The sequence below is a fragment of the Platalea leucorodia genome, assembly GCF_965183815.1.
Source record: "Platalea leucorodia genome assembly, chromosome: 24".
NCBI lineage: Eukaryota > Metazoa > Chordata > Aves > Pelecaniformes > Threskiornithidae > Platalea > Platalea leucorodia.
Window position 1 is genome coordinate 205910 of NC_138846.1, and position 23484 is coordinate 229393.

Genomic DNA, 23484 nt, shown 5'->3' on the forward strand with positions numbered 1-23484 from the left:
GGCCACGCGGGGGGCGGGGCCACGCGGGGGCGGGGCCGGGCGCGGGGCAGGCGGGGCGCCGGGCGCTCGCTCGCGGTGGAGCAGGAGCCGCCGCCATTTTGGTTTCGCTGCCTCGGCTCGGAGCGAGGGCCGAAGCGGCGGCCGGTCGGTCCGGGTCCCGCCCTGGCCCCGTCCGCGCGGGCGGCCGGGAAGATGCGGCGCGGAGGAGCCCGTCCTCGGCCCCGGCCGCGTTGTCGCTGACACGGTGAGGAGCGGGCGGGCGAGCGAGCGAGCGGGCGGCGGGCGGGGACTGGGACCGCCTCAGGCCCGGAGCCCGGGGGGAGGGGAGCCCGGCCGGGGAGCCGCCGCGGGGGCCGCCCCGCCCCGCACCGGCGCCGAGGCGCGCCCTGCCCCGCATCCCCGCCGCGCCGCCCCGGGCCCCGCTGGCGGGCGCGGGGCATCCCCGGCGGCGGGGCTCGCCGGGGCGGCGGCGGGGGATTCCCGGCGGCGGCGGGCGGGCGCGGGAGGCGGGGGGGAGGCCCCGGCGGGGCCCGCGCCCGGAGCGGAGCCGGGGACCCCGCAGGGCCCTTGCGTGAGGCGGGGCGGGGGATCCCTGACAGCCGGGCCCGCGCCGGGAGGGGGCGGGGGATCCCTGACAGCCGGGCCCGCGCCGGGGAGGGAGGCGGGGGATCCCCGCCGGCGGGGCCCGGGGCGGGCGGGGGGGGGTCCCGCTGACAGGAGCGGTGCCCGCCCGGGGGCCGTGTGCCGGCGGGACGCCCGCAGCCGGGCCCGGGCCCTGCGGGGGTGGAGGGAGGCTGACAGCCGCGCTCATGCGTTGTGTCGGGCCCGCGGCGGGGGGGCGGGCTATCACCTGACAGCGGGCGGCGGCGGGGGGCGCGGGTGTCCCGGCCCCGGGGAGCCCCCGCCGCGCAGGGGCCCGCGGCGCCTCCCGGGAAGTTTCCGGGGGGGGGGTTCCCCGAAACTTTAATTTTGCCGTAGGGCGGGAAGAGCGGGGTCCCTCCCCCGCGCAGGAGCGGTGGGGCAGGGGCCCGCGGTGCCGCGCTGAGGGAGGCGGGGGTCTCCCTGGCAGGTTACCTTTTTTTTCCCCTGCTTGTTGGGATATTGGCCAGTTTAAGTCAGTGGCTTGTAGACTTTTCTGCTTGCAATCCTCCTCCCCAAACTCACACTTCTGAAATTTTGCTTTTATTGGATTTTTAATCCCCTTTTAGTTTTATGGTTGGTAATTTGGGATTTGATGGTTGAGCCTCATGTATCTTAGCCTTACCCACCTCTCAGATCAGAAGCCAAAATGTGTTGCTGTCCTTTTCTTTCTATTAGATAGTCTCCTGACTTTCTAACTTCTCTTTTTCACCCTTGGTTTGTGGTTCCTTCACCCTGTTAATTACCTAGCAGAGAACGAGAAAGGACTTGGAGTGTGGGTTTCCATCAGATGGCCTCAGGACACGCATTCGCTCTCCTGGTAGTTGTGTGTTGTCAGGAACCAGTAAGGGAAACTTGAGATACTGGGTTCTTACGCTTTCCAGTCTTGTTAGGAGAGGTCTGGGGAGCAGGGACTGCGGGATGGATGCGTGGTAAAGACCCGTGAGTTCACCTTCATACATTTAAATATACCTAGTTTTCATTTGCAGGAGCACTGTACCTTCTTTGTATCTTTCGTTGTTTATTTTGATTGTTTTCCTTGCATTAGTGTGGCTTGCCACCTGCAATGTTTTCCAAGAATGTGGGAGTTTGCGGGTTTTTTTGGGTGAATCCTGAAAGGCTTGTGTTGCACATGGTCATCCTTGAGGACCTTGAGACCAGCCCTGGTGCTTCTGCCTCTGCGTGAACGGGGAAGTTCTAGCAGCTGGTTGAACATATGGGTAGAGATAGGCTCTAAAATCATCATCTGTCTGCCTACTTGAGTTCTTAAGAAGCATTCTTACTTGAAAAAGAAAGCTTCAGTAGCTTTTCCAAACTGTATAAGAGTATAAGACAGGGTTTTTTGGTTTGTTTTTTTTTTACTTTGAGGGGGTCTAGGTACATCTTGGTTTTAAAGACAAAATTATTGCAACTTCTTTTTGGACTTTAGTTACATTTGATTGCTACAGGCAGTCAGCAGTCATGTAAAAAGCACTTAGTTTTGAGTGATAATGATCAGTAAAATAATTTGAGTCACAATTTACAAAAAGAAGCAGGAGTTTTCAGTTGTTTTCAGAAGTTTAAACTGTCTTGAGGATACGAAAAACACATTAAACACTTGGTGCAAGAGACAGGCTTATTGACATAAATTATAATGCAGTTGTCAAGAGAAAAATGGGAATAGCACATATAGTTACTGAATCACAGTTATTTTTAAATACTTATTGTTGTGAAATTGATTGTTGACTTTTTAAAAAAAAAATTTTTAATTTGTGCTGCCATTGGCAAGAGGTCGACTTTTGCCATTGTGGACACATTTCTTCCACTCCAGTGAGGTCATGTGTTTCATCTCACAGCTTTGAAAAAGAAAAAAAAAAAATCTGATATGCAGATCTAATGTGATTATTCCGTGAAAGCAAAATCTGTATTTGTTCCTCATTTTCTGTATCACGGCATTACCTGTTGTGCAGCACGGCTCATATGGCGTGTGTGGCCATCCCAGCACCGGGGTATTTTTGGCATAGCCAAAGGCGTTGTCTGCACGTTACGTCAGGATTTAAAGGTGAAATACTGGTTTACTATGCCCCTGACATTATCTTTTACTGGGTGGGTATAAATAACAGGGGTTTTTTTTCAGAAAAATCCACTGAAAGGCATTAGACATAGAGACACACCTCTCAGGAAGTTCCTGAATCACAAATGTAGAGGCTGGGAGAATATTTCAGTGGAATTACCACAGCGTACATACGTTGGGGTTTTTTTATACTTTTCCCTAGGCAATCGGTATTGGCTAATGTTGGGACTAAGAGCATAAGGCTAAATGAGCATTTGGTCTGATCAAATATGGGTTTTGTTATGCAGCGTTTAGCAATTCCATATGAATTTGCATATGAGTAGTGAAACAACAAAATTATCAGATAAGTCAAAATTCAGTCTCGTGTTTCCAGACTTTTCAGTTAAGGTATGATATCAGAAAAAGTAAGGTTGAGATATCAGAAGAAACATTCTATCCGCTTACAAAGTTTTCTTCCCACTGGAGCACGCTTGCAAAGTGTCATCGTGTCTGCCCTCCGCGTTTCTTCCTACAAAATAAGTGCGCTGCTACCCTTTGCTCTCCCAGCGCATGGCCCGTACCGTCTTTGCCACCAACACTTCTGTAGAATATTCTTCTTGGCGAGACCGGTACTCTGTTATTTTATGGCTGTCAAAAACACGTCTAACAGATTCTATTTGTAAAATATTGTATTTGTCACCTCACGTAACACAAACAGTAACTTTATTTCTGACAAGTGTCTCCATCTCTAAACATTTAAAAAATACTCGCGTAGGTAATCCAAGGTCCTTGAATTTCTATTTCAGTGACCTCCAGTGGTCCGTGTTGCTGCTCAGGATATGTGATGTGGAGAAATGCAGTGGGGTTTTTATGACACGTTTTATTCTCTTTTTGAGAAAGAACCGCTGAGTGTAGTAGCTGTCTTCCGTAGCAGAAGAAATAAGACGAGGAATAGGAAAAGGGATTGTGGGAGGCTAGAGGGTTACTGGTAATATTCTGGGATTTCAGACACTCAGCTGAATTTTTTTAATGTCCCCTGGAGCTGAAGCAATGGCAAGAACCAAAAGAGAAATACTCACCTTCCAAATATAAAATCACAATATGTTTTTGTCAACAAAAGCAGTAGCAGAAATAAAGATGACTTAGTAAATTGGACAGAGGGAAAAAAAACTCATTTAATATTGCTAAGAGGGCAGGGGGGAAACGTATCTAGGAGCTGACAGCAGAAGTCAACCCTTGGTTGTTTTTTTTTTTTCTGGAAAAGCAGGGGATCAGAAGAATAGAAATGTTAGCAGATGATGGGCAAAAAGGGCTTTGGATATATGGCAACAGGGGAATAAGAACAAATAATAGGTATTAAAACTGTGTATGGCATTAGAAAAAGCATGGATGAACACCACTTAGTTCTAAGTAGCACATGTTAAAACAGGTGTTAAAATGCTTCCTAGTTCATCTTTTTGGGGAATGAACGGTTACAGGAGGGATTTGAGATCTGCAGAACCTACTGGATGAGAGACTGGAAGTTTGATGTGTTTTGCTTCTTAGGGAGCTGGTTAGGACATGTCTTGATCGTAATTTGTAAGGCCGTGTAGAGATTTGATACTAGATGGTTCTTAATCTAGCAAAATTTACGTTAGCCTAAGATCCCATGCATAAAAGTTGTTGTAAAATGTGGATTAGGTCTTGGAATAGAGTCCCCAGGGAAATGGCAGTCTCTTTCATCAAAGAAAAGTCTTTAAATACAAAATGTTGATGTTGCTTTGGAAAGACCTGCTGTGGGTCTGCAAAATGTGAGCAGTGGGATAGGAAATGCTGAGCAGAGCTTTTGGCCTGGTGTAGAAAGCCGTGCTGCTGGATCGTAGCGGTACTTTCTAGTCTTGGAAGTTATGAAGCAGTGTGGTTAGGTGACAGTGTGCAAGCTTAGAAAATACTTAATTGTGGGCATGGGCAATCAGGCTCCACTGCTTTAATTTCCCGTGACTCTTACTGGGCACACCAGATGGATAGAGTGCTTTTCTTGTAAAGGTTCTTGTAATGGAAACATGCAAAGATCTCTCTCGGGGATCAGCATCATCGAAGCGGGTACTTCGCAAGTCCGCAGTCCATTTTTCTTACCTGAAGAAGCCTACAGTATAATTAAAAACAAGACTTGCAAATTAACAGAAGAAATGTGGAAACCGAAGACACAAGATATGTACCTTGTATCACACGGGTAAATATGGTAGTTTTAGGTCTTGAAAGTACCAAATTGTTGGAGTTTTCAGGGTAAATTCATGCAAGCTTTTACAGCTGCCTCCGAACGATGGGTGTTGTCATTTGGCTGCTCATTTGGATTGACATCCACAAGGAGATTTTAAGGCACAACCTGCAAGAAGAATGGTGCGGATCCCGTAGACCAGTGCAGGCAGGGCATGTGAAGTGTGAAGAGTAGCACAGGGAAAGCAGCGGTGTTACGTAAAAAAAGGGGAAGAAAGAAAACAAGAGCACATATAATAGTTGTCAGTGGTGAAACAGAAAGCACTAAGGAGTGGGAACAAGTGAAGAACCAAGGTACGGTTATGCACGCCTTGAAGACAATGATGGGAAGCTTGAACTTGATGAGGTAGGGAAGAAAAAGCATTCTTGGGATTCAAAGAGATGAGATCTAATCAGTTCACGGTTATAAAAATGATCAAACTGGCAGACACATTTTCTGTGAATTAGAGTGGGGTAATTGGAGAGTCAGGGAGAAGCAGATTACAGTGATCGAGGCAAAATGATGATTAGGTCCAGGATTAGCATTTTTGTTGTCTACGTAGAGAGGAGTTAATGGATAAGTAAAATGACCTGCTACGTGTTTATGAAAGCCATCAATTTTGTGACTTTGTTTCTAGGATAGTTACTGGTTCTGTGTTATCGCAGAATAAGGTTTTAGCACAGTTGTTCTTTAATTCTCCATGTGCACTTTGTCTTGGTCTTGCAGTTCCTAAGGCCAGTGTATGAGTGTAATTACTTACTGAAAGTCTTGCTATTAAGTAAATATGGAGCCCAATACAGCAGTATAGATGGTGCCGTTTCAATTTAATTTGGTTTCAGGTTTATAAGCTTATTATTAATTAATTTTAATTGTAAGAAAATGACTGAAGTGTTGTAGCTGTTCTGGACCATAGTCACTAGAGAAGGAAACATTTGTGTGAACGTAGACTTGAGAGTTGCATGATGGCCTGTAGGATTCTCTCTCGAACTTGAATAATAAAAACTCATGCATTAGCTTAGAATTATTTTAGTGCTGGCCAGTTTTCCTTTGTGCATCGGCATGTAGGAAAAAGCCCTTTTTCGGTGACTGGTGTAGCCCTAACGGACTGAACACTGGGCTTTGAATTAGGACCTGTCACTGACTTGCTTTCTAGCCCCCTGTGTCACACTGCTCTACCCATTTTTTCTAGTTGTAAAATGGAGATTTTTGTCTAATTACCTCTGGTCTTCTGAGTAATAATACCGGTTTTGATTCTTCAGGATGTTCTTAGTTGAAAAGTCATAGCTGCAGATAGAAATCCCTTTCAATAATGTGCACGGAACATGTGAAAGTAAGTTTGTTTTCTCTGAGAAGGCAGACAGTGAAGCCTAGCTCTCTGATGATTTGCATTTTGTGTTCTCAGCAGCATTTCTTCTGTCCCCCCTAATCCTGGCATCCGACTTCCAACCTGTGTCCACTCCAGTTGCCGTAGTGTTCTCCCAGTATCGCCTTTCACATTCCTTATCCTTCCCCCTTTTTGTACCGCGCTTGTGTTTGCTGAGCCACCTCGGAATACCACCTCCTCACTGCTGGTTTTCTAATTACTGTCTGGACAAGAGGCATATGGCTTTGGGACCTGCCGTGTGCTGATGGGCTCGAGCATGCATGTGCTGACCTGCCAGGAGGCCAAATGTCATCGGTAATTGCTGAGCTCATTGAAACCTTTTTGAAACCATTGAAACTCATTTTGAAGTCACTGAAACCGTTGAAATCTTTTCACAGCATTCCTTACAATTTAGCGTCAATAACTGTATAGAAGATAAGAACAGAAAACCATGCTGGGTTAGTTCCTGCGATGCTCTTTTCAGGACGTTGTTATTTTTTTCAGACCTGCTTCTGCCATATTTCATTTTCAAAAATGATTAAGATATTTAAATGATTGAGATATTGAAACGCTTTCTGCTTAGAATGCCCCTAAAACAAATACATCCCCACCTGCATTGTTCTGTGGTGGCTCCTGGAACTTGAGAAAGGAGAACTTCTCTCCCGCGGTGCTGTTAGGGCTCAGTAGGGTTTGATCTGGAGCGGTTCGGTGTGCCATACCCGGGGGGTAGATGGCCATGTGGACGACGTGTGGCCAGAGCAGTGTCAAAAAGACCTGATCATTTCTCAGGACACTACAGGGATTGTGTATGTCCTTGTGGCTGTCCCGTTTCACCAGGAGTTCCAGTTCACTCTATGCACAGAGTCTTTTTGAGGGTTGCTGATTTTCAGGTCCCCGCTTCTGTAAACACTACTTGTGTCGTTTCTCTTTTTGCGTGTCCAGAGAAGGGCAACAAAGTTGGTGAAGGGGCTGGAGCACAAGTCTTATGAGGAGCGGCTGGGGGAGCTGGGGGGGCTCAGCCTGGAGAAGAGGAGGCTGAGGGGAGCCCTCATCGCTCTCTACAGCTGCCTGAAAGGAGGCTGGAGTCGGGGGGGTCGGTCTCTGCTCCCCAGGAACAAGCGATGGGACGAGAGGGAACGGCCTCAAGCTGCGCCAGGGCAGGTTTAGGTTGGATATTAGGAAAAACTTCTTCACCGAAAGGGCTGTCAGGGCCTGGCACAGGCTGCCCAGGGCAGGGGCTGAGTCTCCATCCCTGGAGGGATTTGGAGGACGGATAGATGTGGTGCTTAGGGACATGGTGCAGTGGTGGCCTTGGCAGTGCTGGGTTAACAGTTGGACTCGATGATCTTAAGGGTCTTTTCCAACCTTAACGATTCTATGATTCTCTTACATCATACTCCAAATATCTGATTAAATATCATATTGAAATGCGTATGTTTAGCTTCTCCTTTGTAATGTGTGATTTGTCCTCCTTGGTAGTTACCGATACACCATATTTGTATCTTCTGCAGATTCTTTCTGTGATTATTTTTGTTTCCATAGGTAAAAATACAATGGGGTACACCGATTTTGGTTGTTCTTTGGCGATGGGGGAAACAGCAGCTTATGGCTCTGTGGTGGTCTGCGTGCGAGCACGGGAGACCGTGCTCTGTAGTCTACACACAAGTAGCGTGCCAGCCAGGGATTGGAAACCCTTGCATTAGCAAGTTGATTCGAATCAACTTTTGCTTTAGTTCTTAAGGCAGTTAAGATGACAAAGTTCCCTCTAATATCTTATGATAAATAGGTTAATTATATCTACATAACGGTGTCTCTGATTGTAGAAGCATGGACTTTTCTGGTCCCACGCTCCAGGAAGTACAAATTAGTGTGTGAATGTATTTGGTGGGGTGGTTTGATGGTTTGGATTGGTTTGGGGTTTTTTTCTGTTCTTCCATCCTTCTTCCTGAATTGTGGAAGTCCTCAACTAAAAGGCGGATTTTGTGGCCTGTTTGGAAACCAATGCATATTTGGGTTAAGCTCAACTTTCCTTGTGGCTCAGATGATTAAAATCTGATTGTCTCTGGATTTTGGATGCTTTATGATATGTTTCATTAGCTGCATCATTGCTTAGATGCAACTATTTCAGTGGGTCCAGACTAAGAGTGGCAGTACTAGGAGTAGCTGGGCTCTGCTTTTAAATACGAAAAGTTATTTTGATGATCAATATTAAAAGCCTTAACCATCATTTGAAGTGTCCGGTGGATGAACTGGAAATTATATTATAGTAGTCACATACTTTTGATTTTCACCTATCGTCTAAAAGTGGTTTTACAGATAAATTGTCTTTTCATAGTAGGTTACAGGAAGGGTTGGTGTTTTGAAACATCAGCTGTGTAATTTTGCTTGTCTGAGATATAATTGTTTGCTTTCTAATTGTTTGTAATATTCATTTCATTTCTGCTAGAAAATGGAAGTTTACTTCTGTCTTTCTTTTTCTTCTTCAGGGTAAAAGATGCTGGCTGCCAGTAGTAGAACAGATCTTCTGTGGAACATATCTCTCTAAATCTTCCCTAAAATTACCCGAAGGCATATATTCCGCCTGTGATGGACCCTCGGAATACTGCTATGTTAGGCTTGGGTTCTGATTCTGAAGGGTTTTCTGGGAAAAGCCCCTCTGTAGTAAACATTGGCACATTGGTGGGAAAAGGAGAAGTAGAGCTAGAAAGTTGCACCAAGGAAGAAGACGACGGTAAGAAGAAGAATCGGGAGGGGAACGGTACCGAGAATGGGAAGAATGAGACTCTGACTGATGCACAGCAACAGTTTTCAGTGAAAGAAACAAACTTTTCCGAGGGAAACTTGAAACTGAAGATTGGTCTTCAAGCAAAGCGAACGAAAAAGCCTCCCAAGAACCTTGAGAATTATGTGTGCCGGCCTGCTATAAAAACCAGCATCAAGCAACCGAGAAGGGCACCGAAGAGTGGGAAGATGACAGATGAGAAGAACGAGCACTGTCCTTCAAAACAAGTGAGTCGTGTGTTTATGGAATGTTTTGCCAGTCATGGTAAATTTAAACTGTATTGAGAAGTTTCTGGCATCTCTGCCCGATCATGTTCTACTAACTGTTTTTCCATGTAACCCCTGATATTGAAGATTCTGAAGTTAGAAATGGTTTGATTTAATTTCCATCGACAGGAAAAAATGCTTTTGCTCTTTCACAGCTTGCCAACGCTGTTTTTTTTAACAGTAGTGAAAGGTAATTCCCATGTTAACTTGAAGCGAACATCAGAGGTAAATTTCTGAAAAGTAACAGCGTAATTTTTAGTCTCTTGCGTAGAAGAAAGCGGGGGGGTCCTGTCTCTATTTAAATGGGGCTGAGTATTTGCTGTGCTTGTCTCTAGTCTTTGGATTTATATTTTTTTCCTTACCTGTTAGAACTATTGTTGTTGCTGTGTGTCTTCACTGACACTCTGCAATGGACGTATCAAGCAGCGTCTGAAAAGTAAAAAATACTTTTCCAGATATGTTAGAAAACAGCCCGATGATAAACTGCGTATAAATGCAGTGGCTTGAGAGATGTGCCAGGTATTTTCCGAATGTAAGGAGATAGTCCTGCCTTGAGGATGTCTTGTTTTTATGATCTGCATGATGTAACAAGTAAGAGCAGCAATAAGATAGGGAAAATAGGATAAATGGCAAGAATTATAAATGTAGCTGCATAGATGCTACATTTTAGAAGTGTTTTGTTACAGTATGCTCTTTTTTTCCAATATACATAAAAGTTTTGCTGGCTAATAGAACGTTAGAATATACCCTCCGTAAGCTGTCTCCTTTTAGTACCTGCCTACAGGTGCAAAGCTGAAGTTTTCCCCTGCGCTCCCGTTTTTCTTGCACCTTGTTTCCTTATGAGTGCACATTTATCTCTCCCGGTTTCCTCGCGCGTTCCTTATGGAGCCTTGTTCAACTTTGCAACGCCAGGCAGTTCAGCAAGGGAATACAAGTCCCTGGAAGTTAGAGCCCTTCCGTCGGATGGGTTGTCTGGTCACGGGGCTCCTGTTTCAAAGGTTCCCAAGGCTGAAGGTTTTTCATTTCTCTAGCCTGTGTCCTATCCGTAAGGCTACCTGCATAAATCTGTCCTGGCATATCTCATAAGGTAGAGCCTATCCAAAGGGAAGGAAAATTCCTTTATCTTGTACTGAGACGATGTCTGTCTGCCATACCCAAACCTTTTCCTTTCCCCTGGCATACCCAGACTTAATTTTTCCTTGAGGAAGAGGATCTTCAAAGAGAAATCGTAAAATATGCCCTGAAAGAAAAAGTGTGCTGTTTGTTGCGGGCAATGACTAAAATGACTTTTTCCAGGCTCTACCATGCAACCACATTGGGGTTTTTTCCTCCGTTACAAACAGAAAGGTGTTTCTCATCAGCCTATCGAACAAGAAATTCTCAAGTCGTACATTACGTAACTTCAAACTTTGGCTATGGCCTTTATTTTATATTCTTCCATTTCAGAACAAGCTTATTATTTCTAATGATGTCTCTAACTTCATCCTGAAAAAATTTGAAAGAGTAGATCACAATTTGTCGTTATACTGATGACTTTCTTTTTTTCTTCCTTTTTTTTTTTTTTCTTTCTTTAACAAGACTATATTGCGATGAGTTGAGTACTGGGCCGATCTGGAATATCCAGTCATTGATCTCTCTTGATGTCTGCACTGAGATGGTGCTTGGAACTGAAAATCTCTTACTGGCAAAGAGAGCCATTAAATATGGAAACTTTCCCATTGCATCAAGAGGTCGTGCCCTGGGAATTTTTACTGGGGAGAATAATTAATATTTAAACTCGGATGGTGACAGCATGGATTCTTCATCCTTGACATCTTTGTTTATATACTAGGTTTTTCTTCAAGACATCCATCATATTTCCAATGGAAATTAGAAAGTTGGGGAACAAATATTACCAATATTATTAAATGTTATGGCTATTATATATGATATCATTGATACCATATCACTTTGTAATTCCAGCTATTCTAAGTGGAGTTACTCCTGCTCCTTGGCTGGTGAACAACCTAAACACGTAGTGTAGAGAAGCGCAGTTCTGTTGCATTAAATTCGCATTACTTAAAATAGTTTCAAATCCCTGACTAATGATGATTCACTTTAGATACTCTGCTTGCTCGATCTCAAATGGTTTTCAAATTGTTTAACTCTGTATGTTCCCTGCTGCCGTTCTGGCATTGTTAGAAATGACGGTTTACAGCATCCTACTGATTTCTAGCAAGTGTGATTAAATTTGTCTTTCTAGACACAAATTGTAAACACAGTTTAAAACCATTGCATGTTCTGAATTTGATACCTGAGGGATTCTTTTTTCTTACTGCAATGAAATAAAGCAAGTTTTAGCACTGCAGATTACACTTCAGAAAATGAAAGTGATCCCTTAATCTTTCCTTTTGATGGGGGGGGTGGGGGGGGAGAGAATATATGACCAATTCGGAGCAAGGTGTGGCAATACTTTGAGCTGTGAAACTGAACTCTCTGTACTTTTAAAGAAGGAACAAAGAATTTGAATGGAAATGTAGGACTTGCAGTATACTTAGTTAACCACTAAGACACAAAGAGAAGTAGTGAATATCTTCTCCTGGGAATATCAGTGTGAAAATTGAAATAGGTGGGAGTGCGAAGTATTTTCCTACTATGACAGCTATGCCGCTTTCGCAAGCTTACTGCTGAAAGGACTCTTAAAACTTGGGCAGTGCCCTCAGTTATGGTAGTCTCTCCATTCTGAAAGATGAGTGGGTTAGGTGACGTGGGTAAATTGTATGTTTACAACCTGTCCTCCAGAAATGTGTAGACAAAAAAGCTAATAGTCTTCTGAAGAGAGAATCGTAGAACAGAAATGAGAGGCCTAGACGTGGCCAAGATTCCCAGGTGTGAAGAGAAACAAAATTAGAAGTTACTGTAATAGCAAAACAGTATTCAATTTGCTTTTTGACACTGAATGTGAAACTTGGGTTTCTTTCTTTCAGAAAAGTGTCCTGTGACAGATGGACATTGCTATACGGCTAGCGTACCTTTGCTAAGCCTGAAAACCCGAGCCTTCGACGTAAATACAGATTTTGCTTCTGTTAGTTTTGGCACGGGAGGTGTATGAATGGTTTCCCTATGCATGCGAGGTAAATGTAGCCAGCGACACAGCAAAGTTGCCTTACCAAAGTTTTAGAAAATAGGAAGGCAAGAAGTGATCAGAACAGCCTGTCGTAATTCTAAAATAGTCATGGTAAAAGAGTGAAGCGAGTTGGAACACGCGCTTTTGCTCCATCTCCTTACTTCTTTGTAAAACTGCTGAGTGCAGTATTCTGTAGTTCTTTCTATTGCCCTTGGTTATGAGGAAAGCTCTACAGGAAAGTTTGCTGATGAAATCACAGCCACTAACTGAAAATTTTCAAGCAAAGAAGTAGCAAAGCTAAAGAAGCATTTTTTTTTGCTTTTGAGTAGCTTAAGAATATTTTCTGCAGGGTCTGGGACATAAGTTTTTGTCTTTGACTACTTAGATAATTTGTTTTTTTCCTGGTAGTTAGCTAAAACTTGCTTTTAGAACAGACTAAAAAGTCTTGGTGGTGAAAAATAAACAGCAAACACACTTTCACCCATTATTTGGGGAATTTGTGTAGAATATATCGATGCCACAACTACACAAGCAATTTCTATGAATCTTCAGAATGCTTATTTGAATTATAGCCCGTGCGTTGGCCAGAAGTGCAACAGCTAAATAAAACGTGTGTGTACATCTAAAAATCCTTATTGCTTGTTGGTAGTTTTCAAGAGAATTAACAAACAAAATTTTCATTAACTATCTGTTTTCTTCTAACATTTTTGGCTTTTGGAAGCTGAGACTATCTTGTGTTTCCTAATTTGGTTCTAGTGTGAGAAGTGTGAATTTTACACCAGACTTGATAGGAGGGATCCTTGTTCTTGTGAAAGATTATCTACGCTTCAGCTTTTTGCGAATAAGTGCCAATGATAATAACAGTAAATAATAATCGAGTAATAATAAACCCTGAAATCATGCTGTAGTGTAACAATGAATGCCTTTTTTAGCAGTAAAGCAATTTTTTTGCTGTTGGTGCCTGTGATGATTCTGGAATGATTGATTATAACCTGTTAGTAGTTTATATCAAAATAACCTGGAATTTTTATTCTTCAAATTGATGATGCAAGTCTAGACACTGTACATCCACATAAGAGATTTAAAATTTTAAATTCAGCTCAGTGCAAAATTAACAATAATAACAATTTTATGAAAACTTACATGTTTTATGTAATTGCTTTGGGCTATTCTTTTGTTGGATAGAGTTTTGAGCCAGACAGCTGTAGTTAAAGATTGCACAGGAATAAACGCTTTCGTTTTTAAAGCACAAAATGATTTTTAATGTAATGTAATCTAGACCTTTTTAACGGCTTTGCACCTAGAGTAAGCCTACCATCTGACAGCCAGAGTAACGTAGAACAGGTCTAGAACTCTTGACTGAAAACGCGTGTAATCCAAGAGAAACTGGTTTAGGCTTTTGCGTGGCACTGTCAACTTGCATTGCAACATAAAGGCATCGGTGAAGACGCTTGAAGTACGTGCTTGTTTGCAGGCACGCAGGGTGAGTGAGGCGGGTGAAACACCTGCGAGATGGTAGGGGGTTTTGTGAGGGATTTGTTCGTAGTCCTCATAAAACTCTGCATGAAAATCTGACCTTACGCTCCCTCTGCTATAAAACTCTGCCTTTGTTGAAGTCAGTGAAGTAGGGCGCTCTACTCCATGGAACCGCAAAAGCGAGACGCTGAATGCCCTGCACATAAGGCCAGCTTCCAGCAGCAGCAGCAAAAAGACAACAAGAGACTGGACGGGCGTTTGTAGAGCCGCGTGTGAGCGTGGCCACGCTGGCCGTTGAAGCTTTGCGGTGCTGGACTCACTGAAAGCACTCTGTAACGTGCTTTGGACTTCAGCGCTCTCTTTCCCATCTGATGGAGCGAATGTTTGCGCAATAGACGTTACTTCAGGAAAGCGAGGCACCTTTTTTTGTCTCCAGTGCAGTAGGACCTATCATGGCTGCTCCCCGCCTCCCGGCTGTGTGTTTTGTGAGTATGAGGGTGGCTAAGTTGGGGGGAAGTTCCTGAAATGTGACGCTCCGGCATAATTTACATGAGATTGCAGCTGCCACAGAAAAGCTGGGCTAAGTGCCAAACTATTCTCCATAGACCACAGGCTCTTTTACACCACAGCTTTAAAACCAGTAACCGATACGACTGGTGGGTTTTGTGCTACTACTGCAGCAGGTTTGGAGACATCCGACCCCAACCGATGCTCGTGGCCACCCTCCCCCAAAAGGAGAACTTTGATCGGTGACATACCACTTCTCTTGAGAAATCTTGGTTACTTTCTGGAAGCACATTTGGGCCGGTAGGGCAGTGATCGTAACAGCTAGTGAAATTTAGCTTCTGGTACGTCGAGGATTTTCATGTGGACCTAGTAAAGAAACAGGCCGTGATCAAGGCTAGTCTGAGACATACGGGGTGCTCTGTTCGCACTGCCTTTTAGATAACTTCCCTAAAAACACTTGCAGTTGGTGTGTACCCCCACTCACGCTGTGACTGGTGCTGGTGGAGTTGTACTGATGCTGGCGTGAGCTGAGATTTACTTGATTTCCTCAGTGTATGACCAGTGTATTCAAATTCTTCCATTGTTGCCCTCCATACAGAAAATGTCCTTGTTATTCCTGAAGTTCATGGCTGTGCACTACTGAAGTTTAATTTTTATCATCTGTTTACAATAGTCTTATTCTTCCTGTATGATACTCCTCAGCGATGGCAATACTTTAACAGACATAACAGACTTTTACATAGCATTCACTTTAGCAGAAAATTTGAATTTTTTAATAATACAGAATTGCAAGAAGGAACTGTGACTCTATGCTTCTTGGGGTTGGTTTTTTTTCTTAATGTTTTTGCAGCTACTGCAGCAGCTGGATTAGCACAACCTTCTTTGAGGAAGGTTAGATATTTTGATCAAGATGTCTCTATTAACTGTTATCAGCTGAAGTTTTTTCCTTGAAAAAACCCACACCACAACCACCCCCCCCCAAAATAAACTGTTTCTGTTAATCATACTGGTTATTAAGTGGCTTTATGGAAGAAAAAGAAAATAATTTCCCATATAAAATTTTTGTTTTTAAAAATGCTGAAAAAATTACAAACTTTTTTGGACTTCTTATCTATCAACTCAACAGAAGTTTCTTGTTTCGTTTTTCACGTTCCTTGAAATCATTTTCAGCGTGCTTGGAAAATTCACTCACCCTAGATGAGAAAGAAACTTTCCAGGGCGAATGCCTTCAGCTTTCAAAGAATCTTTGTCTGATGCTAAAGTCATGTTTGCCAAATCCTGGCATCTTATTTAGATCAAAGCTTCGCTTTGGAAGGGTTTTCTTATTTATTTATTTTATTTCAATATCTAATAAAACTTCCAAGCTCTCTGAGGGTAGGAGAAGGTGTAACCTGACAAGAGGCATTCGATACCCGGAAAGGGTGGAGTATAAGAGTACAGCAGAAGCTAGCTAGTGGGGTAGCAGGCTATACCGGGGAGAGAGTGTATACACAGGCGGCGTAACAACCACGGGAAGGAAGAGTTGAATTCCCAGCTCAGTGTTTAGGTGAATTTTTCAAATGTGTCCTAAGTCCCCTGAACAAAGAAGATTTAAAATGTAGTTCCAAAGTTCTTGTCAAACTTTAAGACCATAGAAAAGAGGATGTAACTCTATGAAGGCAGTCGCGCAGGTTGGTCAGAAAGACCGCTTTGATACTATTTAGTTAAGATCTCTAGCACGCTCATGCAACCCAGGTAAGTCCAAGCGTGTCGGCTGAAGTGGTTGGGTGCCATGTTTGGAGTTGTGTCGTGTGCCGTGCTGACTCAGTAGTTTCCGTGTAAGTGCCAGGCCTGTATGTGGGCAGAAGGAAACACGCCTCTTGCTCCATCCCGGCAGAAAGGCAGCGGCCTAGGATTTGGAGTGCCTGTTCACGCGCGGCAGCGGCTCTGACGGGTCAGGCAGCAATTACCCCAGCCACTACCTCCCATCTCGAGGAAACTGTCAAACTGAATCCAGCTTGCAGTCTTCTGTTTGTCATGCTGGTGTAGCTTACTGAACAAATACTTCGCTCGTGATCAGTGCCAAAGTTTGCCGTTTATCAAATGATTTCAAAGGAATCCAGGCTGTATCTTTCTTCAGCATGATTAGATATTGGCCAGCCATGAACGTGATCAATCTAATGCTGGCTGTAATCAAGTACAGTAAGTACCATGCAATTGTCTTATTCGTTTTTATTGCCGAGGGATGAATAGGTGTGGCATTGATGCCTTTCACTCTTCATTTGATGTTTGAGATAGTAGATCCCAGCAGGTTTTCAAATTGTGTGTATATGTAGTTATCTCCTAAGGGATCGGTCTTCTGTTCTTAGCCCCTGCTTGCGGTGAATGGATCCCATGCATTTCAGAGATGTACTGGGCGCTGCATGTAACGAAGAACGTCCTTCCAAAATAAAAGATTAATTTATTGAGATGTTCCTAATAAGATTTCTTGAGGTAATGGGTATTGCAATGGGTTTTTTGTTTTGTTTTTTAACCTTTACAGAATAAATTTCAAATTTGGTTAGGTCAGAACAGAAAGTAACTTTGCAAGTTTCATTTACTCCATGGGGGGGGTGGGGGCTGTCCCCGCCCCATACAAACAACAGAATAATTTGACTTCTTCTAGTACTATCAGCAGTCTGCTGTGAGGAAAACGTGTTACTGGAGCAGCTGGGGGTATCGTGGGAGAACACTGAGAAACAGTGACAGAGCCGTGCACGGACAGGTTTGCACAACACCTGCCCGTGCAGTGCTCAGCTGCTTCTCAGTAGCATGTGAGGTCTTCAGGTGCCATCTCACTATAAATAGTTAGCCCAGTACCTTATCGTTCATGTGTTTTTTTTAATAAACATTAACAGTATTTTTGGAGACTATTTGTAATTGGGGGACAGATTAAATGATTTGCATTTGAGGACTGGGAGTGAGTTTGTGTTTCCTTAACATCAGAAAAGCCTCAAGATGTCCACTGAAACATACTTGCTTTAAAATTAACAGGATCATGAAGTGTGTGTTTATCTAGTTGCCCTGTTATCAAAAGCAGGTGTTAATCATCTCAACATAAAAAGATACTGTGTTACTCAGAGAGAGTCTTTGTGCTCTGTTCCTAAAGATTATTTTTTTATTGACTTCCAGGACCCTTCAAAGTCGTACAAGAAAGCTGGAGAAGTTGCAACAGTTGAATTACATGTGGAAGAAGGTATACAAGTAGAAACAAATCCTTTATCTAAGAAAGTTACCCCCTTGCACTCTGAAATGACAGATTATATAAAGTCATCTCCTCCGACTCTTATCAGTAGCCATAATTCTGACTTAAAGGATAGAACACAAATTAACGGAGCAACAACTGTAACAGAAAAATTGGCTCAGCTTATTGCAACTTGTCCTCCTTCAAAGTCTTCCAAAACAAAGCAGAAGAAGCCTGGAAATGGAATTGCGTCTGGTTTGGTTAAAGACTCGGGGAAGAAGCTACCAGGAACCATAACTGCAAGTGGGTTAGTTAATAAAGATTTAGTAAAGAAATTGCCAGGATCTGGTATTGCTGTTGGATTGGTTAACAAGGACTCAGGGAAGAAACCATTAGGGATTGGTAGTGCAGCCATATTGGTTAACAAGGACTCTGGGAAGAAGCCACAAGGGATTGGCCCATTAATTGGATTGGTGAACAAGGACTCTGGAAAGAGGCCACCAGGCATCAGCACTCCGACTGGGTTAGTTAACAATAACTCTGGAAAGAAACAGCCAGTGACCAGCTCTGCAGTTGGATTAATCAGCAAAGATGTTGGGAGGAAACTTCCAGGTATCGGCACTCCAACTGGCTTGACTAATAAGGAGTCTGTCAAGAAGCCAGTAGGGATTGGCACTCCGGCGGGATTGATTAACAAAGATGCTGGGAAGAAGTTTTTGGGAGTAAATAGTCCTCCAGGATTGGTTAACAAGGATTCTGGGAGAAGGATGCCAGGGAGCGGCAATACGACAGTTCTGAGTAACAAAGACTCGGGAAGGAAGACACCAGGGACTGGCAGCCCAGTGGGACCGGTTAACAAGGACTCTGGGAGGAAGATGCCAGGAATTAGCAGTCCGGTGGGATTGGTTAGCAAGGACTCTGGAAAGAAGCCAACAGGAATCAGCAGTCCGGTTGGTTTGGTTAACAAGGACTCTGGAACTCTGAAAGCAGACTCTCTTATGCCTGCCTCGGAGCCCTTTAAGCTTCCTTGCAATTCAAACCTCAGTAGCCTTGAAAGCCATGAGACTACAGATTTACTGAAGGAAAATACTACTAGCAAAACATTTGAGAAGCATATTATGAGACAGAATAAAGAAAGTATCTTGGAAAAATTTTCAATTCGGAAAGAAATTGCTGATGTAGGCAAAGAGATGTTTAATGAAGGAATCTGCGTTCCACAGGATGGTTACTCCACCAGTGAAAAAGGGATTTATGAAACATCTAAGCATGAAAAACAGCCTCCGGTATATTGCACTTCACCAGACTTCAGAACAGGAGGTGCTTCCGACGCAAAGTCCCCGTTCAGTGCAGTAGGAGAGGGAAATCTCCCATCGCCTTCACCCACAGTGTCTGTTACCACCTTAAACAGGAGCCTCTCAACAACATCGTCACAGTTAGCATCGAACTCATTGCACTTAAGTTCCACAGCAGATCTCTTAGAAGGTATTTCAGATCAGATTGGCAAAACTCAGTTTTCTTCTGACAGTACACTTCTGAATATAAACAGAGCGTTGAACCATACTCTGAGCACTGATTTTAAAGGTGCCGATAAAGATTTAAATGATTCAAAAGCTAGTTATGTAGAAACTTCAAGAACTAGTCCTTCTACAGGGAAGAAGCCTATTTTGGCAGCTGAAACAAGCATTCACGCTACTGTCACCCCCTCAGTAGTCAGTTTTACGAGCTTGTTTAGTAGCAAGCAGTTCCTAAAGATTGGTGCAATAGCTGCATCGGATAAATCCTGCCAAGGGGCAAAAAATCTGAGCACTACTCAGCAATCAAAACCTTTAAAGAAAAGAAAAGGAAGGAAACCACGATGGACTAAAGTGGTGTCAAGAAACACATGTCGATCTCCGAAGGGTCTGGAACTAGAAAGGTCAGAGCTTTTTAAAAACATTTCGTACAGTGCACTATCAAGTGGTAATTTGGAGCAGGCCAAATTCTTGAAAAACATAGGATCATCTTCATTTGTGGAGCATGAATTTGTCAAACATCAGTTGCCAAAACTGAATGAAGCTAACGGACAGCCTCTTGCCCTGTTAGCCGAGACTGACAAGCAAACTCAAAAGTTCTACAGCGCTCACAAACAACCCTCTAGCTTGTGTATGTCAGAGGACTTCTTACCTGACATGTATAAACCCAAACGAGGAAGACCTAAATCCAAGGAGATGCCAGAGCTCGAAGGTCCCCCCAAAAGAACTCTAAAGATCCCAGCATCAAAAGTCTTCTCAGTGCAGTCAAAAGAAGAGCAAGAACCTCCCATTTTGCAGCCTGAAGTGGAAATTCCCTCCCTAAAACAGAGCTTATCAGGACAACCTTTTCCTAAAAAGAGAGGGAGGCCTAAAAGACAGATCAGGTCATCGATCAAAATGAAGCCACCTATTCTTTCTGTGGCACCTTTTGTTGGAACAGATAATTCGAGCAAGATAGAGTCTGAAAACGATCAACATCAAAGTGGGGACTTTTTTGAGAGAAAGGACCAGCTCCGAGGGCCAGAAGAAGTCCAAAAACCCAATATTTGTAGCATGACTGATTTGGAAGTAGACTCAGACAGAAAAGTTGCCAAGAGAAATAATGGACAGTTAATGAAAACAATTATTCGAAAAATAAATAAAATGAAAACTCTGAAGCGAAAGAAACTTCTGAATCAGATTCTGTCTAGTACAGTGGAACCAAATAACAAAGGGAAAGTGCAATCTAAACTCCACAATACAGTGTCAACTCTTGCTGCCACATTTGGTTCAAAATTAGGCCAGCAAATAAACGTCAGCAAGAAAGGAACAATTTATATAGGAAAAAGGAGAGGAAGGAAACCTAAAGCTGTCCTGAATGGTATTTTAACTAGCAGTTCTGCCAGTTTGACAGTTCTTGAGAAGTCTGCTCAACAAGCTCCTGGGACGTCACTAGGACAAGTACTTCCCCATTTGCTGCCTTCGACAGCTAATAATTCCGAGATTCTTCCGTCTCCGGTTTGCTCCCAGTCATCTGCAGTGAGCGGGGGACAGAGCCCTGTCAGCAGCGATGCGGGATTTATTGAGCCCAGCTCGGTGCCGTATTTACACATACACTCCAGGCAAGGAAGTGTTGTTCAGACGCTTGCGATGAAAAAAGCTGCTAAGGGAAGGAGGAGATTATCTCCACCTACATTGTTGCCAAACTCTCCTTCTCACTTGAGCGAGCTGACATCGCTGAAAGAAGCCACTCCTTCCCCCGTAAGCGAGTCTCACAGCGATGAGACGATTCCCAGCGACAGTGGGATAGGAACAGATAATAACAGTACTTCAGATCGAGCGGAGAAGTTTTGTGGGCAGAAGAAGAAAAGGCATTCGTTTGACCATGTTTCCCTTATTCCACCCGAAACTTCCACCGTTTTAAGTAATCTAAAAGAAAAGCATAAACACAAATGTAAGCGCCGCAGTCATGATTACCTTAGTTACGACAAAATGAAGAGACAGAAGCGAAAAAGGAAAAAGAAGTATCCTCAGCTTCGAGGTAGGCAGGACCCAGATTTCCTCGCCGAGTTAGAAGAATTAATAAGTCGATTAAGTGAAATTAGAATAACCCACAGAAGTCACCATTTTATACCCCGAGATTTACTGCCTACCATTTTTAGGATAAATTTCAATAGTTTCTATACCCACCCTACTTTTCCTTTAGATCCTTTGCACTACATTAGAAAACCCGATTTAAAGAAGAAGAGAGGCAGGCCTCCAAAAATGCGGGAGGCTATGGCAGAAATGCCCTTCATGCATAGTCTCAGCTTTCCTCTCTCCAGTACGGGCTTCTATCCCTCCTACGGCATGCCTTATTCTCCCTCTCCCCTTGCCGCCGCTCCCATAGGCTTAGGTTATTACGGAAGGTACCCTCCCACTCTTTATCCTCCTCCACCTTCTCCTTCTTTCACCACCCCCCTGCCACCACCTTCCTACATGCATACGGGCCATTTGCTTCTCAATCCCACCAAATACCACAAGAAGAAGCATAAACTTTTACGCCAGGAGGCTTTCCTCACGACAAGTAGGACTCCGCTCTTGTCAATGAGCACGTACCCCAGCGTTCCACCTGAAATGGCTTACGGCTGGATGCTCGAACATAAGCATAGACATCGCCATAAACACAGAGAACATCGTTCTTCTGAACAGCCGCAGGTTTCCATGGACACTATAACGGCTAATAGCTCTTCTAGAACAGTTCTGGAGTCCTTGAAGCGCTACAGATTTGGGAAGGAGGCTGTTGGTGAGAGGTACAAACATAAAGAGAAACACAGATGTCACATGTCTTGTCCCCACCTGTCACCTTCAAAGAGTTTGCTAAGCAGAGACGAACAGTGGGTCAGGAGGGAGCCTTCGGAGTCCAATTCGTTGGCGCTGGGGCTGCAGACACCGCTACAGATAGACTGTTCAGAAAACTCCCCGGGTCTGTCCCTGGGGGGATTTACTCCCAGCTCTGAGCCAGCCAGCAACGATGAACACACAAATCTTTTCACAAGTGCAATAGGCAGCTGCAGAGTCACAAACTCTACCAGCACCAACGGACGTAAAAAATTAACTGACAGCCCTGGACTCTTCAGTGCGCAAGACAACTCGCTCAATCGCCCTCTCAGAAAGGAACCGTTGCCTTCTATCGAAAAGGCGCTACAGCCGCTGTCAGGTAAGGGAGCTCTAATCGCGCGTACTTTCCTACGAGTCTCGCTGTTTTATCTTGTACCAAACATGTGCTAGAGAAGCAGGGCAAGTATAGCTTTGGCTTCGTAGGAATCTTGCGGTGTTGAATTTCAGTCCCACTCTTCCTTTCGCTCTTGGGTGTCTCCGTTCTGTTAAAGCGCTGTTCCCTGCAGCGTTTGGTACAGACCGACATGGTGTCTCCTCCAGAGCTGCTTATGGGATTGTGTAAGTACCTCTTCCAACCAGATTTTTCTTGCTTTGTTACAGCAGTATATAAAGTTATGCTAAGGATGCTTTCTCATGAAAAGGTCTTTTTCCTTACACTTCTAACTTTCTGGAGAATCAAGTTCAAATTTCTCGTGATTTTTGATACTTTAAGAGCCATGTTTCTGTTTTGAAGTTTGGTTGGTTGGATTTAGACTAGCTGTTGGTACTACTATTGCGAATAACATTTCCGTTTCAGAAAATGTTTCCTTTTTCTTTTGTAGCTCCATTTTAGTTACTTTGATAATCGCTACGACAGTGTAGCTTTGCATCCCTGATTTGGAGCCTCTAGCAGTACCTCAGAGCAGTTGCTAAGTGATGCTGGGAATGCCTAAGACCAAACCTCGTAATGACTGCTTTATTCATAGCTGGGAAACTCCTCTTCCGTAGCCTCAAGCAGAACCGAAACAGAACTAGCTGAGACTGTATACACAGAAAATCGCAGTGGTGCTGTCAGAGGGTTGCTGCTTAAGGAAAAGACCTCTCTGAAACGGTGAACTTTGTCCTTTGCATAATATTAAGGAAAAAAAAAAGCTAATGTGAAATTTAGGACTTGAAGAAACTATATTATACATCACTTTCCCTACTGGCTTAAGTGTCACTTCGTGCTGTACTTGATTACTATAGATGTTTGCGGGAATCGTTTTCGCATTTTATCCCCTTCTGTCTTAATTGCCACGGTTGGTGAGACCACATAACACAGATACCCTGCAAAAGACAAAAGGGCGGCTCGTCCTCTTTCTTGCTTACGTCCGATGTGTGAAGGAGGTCTGATAGAATCATAGAATCGTCAAGGTTGGAAAAGACCCTTAAGATCATCGAGTCCAACCGTTAACCTATCACTGCCAAGTCCATCTATACCATGTCCTCGAGCACCACATCTATCCGTTCTTTAAATCCCTCCAGGG

At 43.9% G+C, this 23484-nt stretch overlaps 1 protein-coding gene across 4 annotated transcripts in view; it reads left to right on the forward strand.

The window, feature by feature from the left end:
* Positions 1-57: 57 nt before the first annotated feature.
* Positions 58-23484, forward strand: part of ASH1L (ASH1 like histone lysine methyltransferase) — a 65067-nt gene continuing 41640 nt past the window's right edge. For 2 of the 4 annotated variants that reach the window (XM_082333203.1, XM_082333206.1), the window contains exons 1-3: positions 58-244; positions 8757-9279; positions 17558-22298. In XM_082333203.1, coding sequence (XP_082189329.1) covers positions 8857-9279; positions 17558-22298 — 5164 coding nt within the window. In that variant the 5' untranslated portion in view covers positions 58-244; positions 8757-8856. Of the gene's footprint in view, positions 245-8756; positions 9280-12437; positions 14386-15446; positions 16589-17557; positions 22299-23484 lie in introns of those variants that run through there. The other 2 variants (XM_082333204.1, XM_082333205.1) reach the window with 2 other exon arrangements.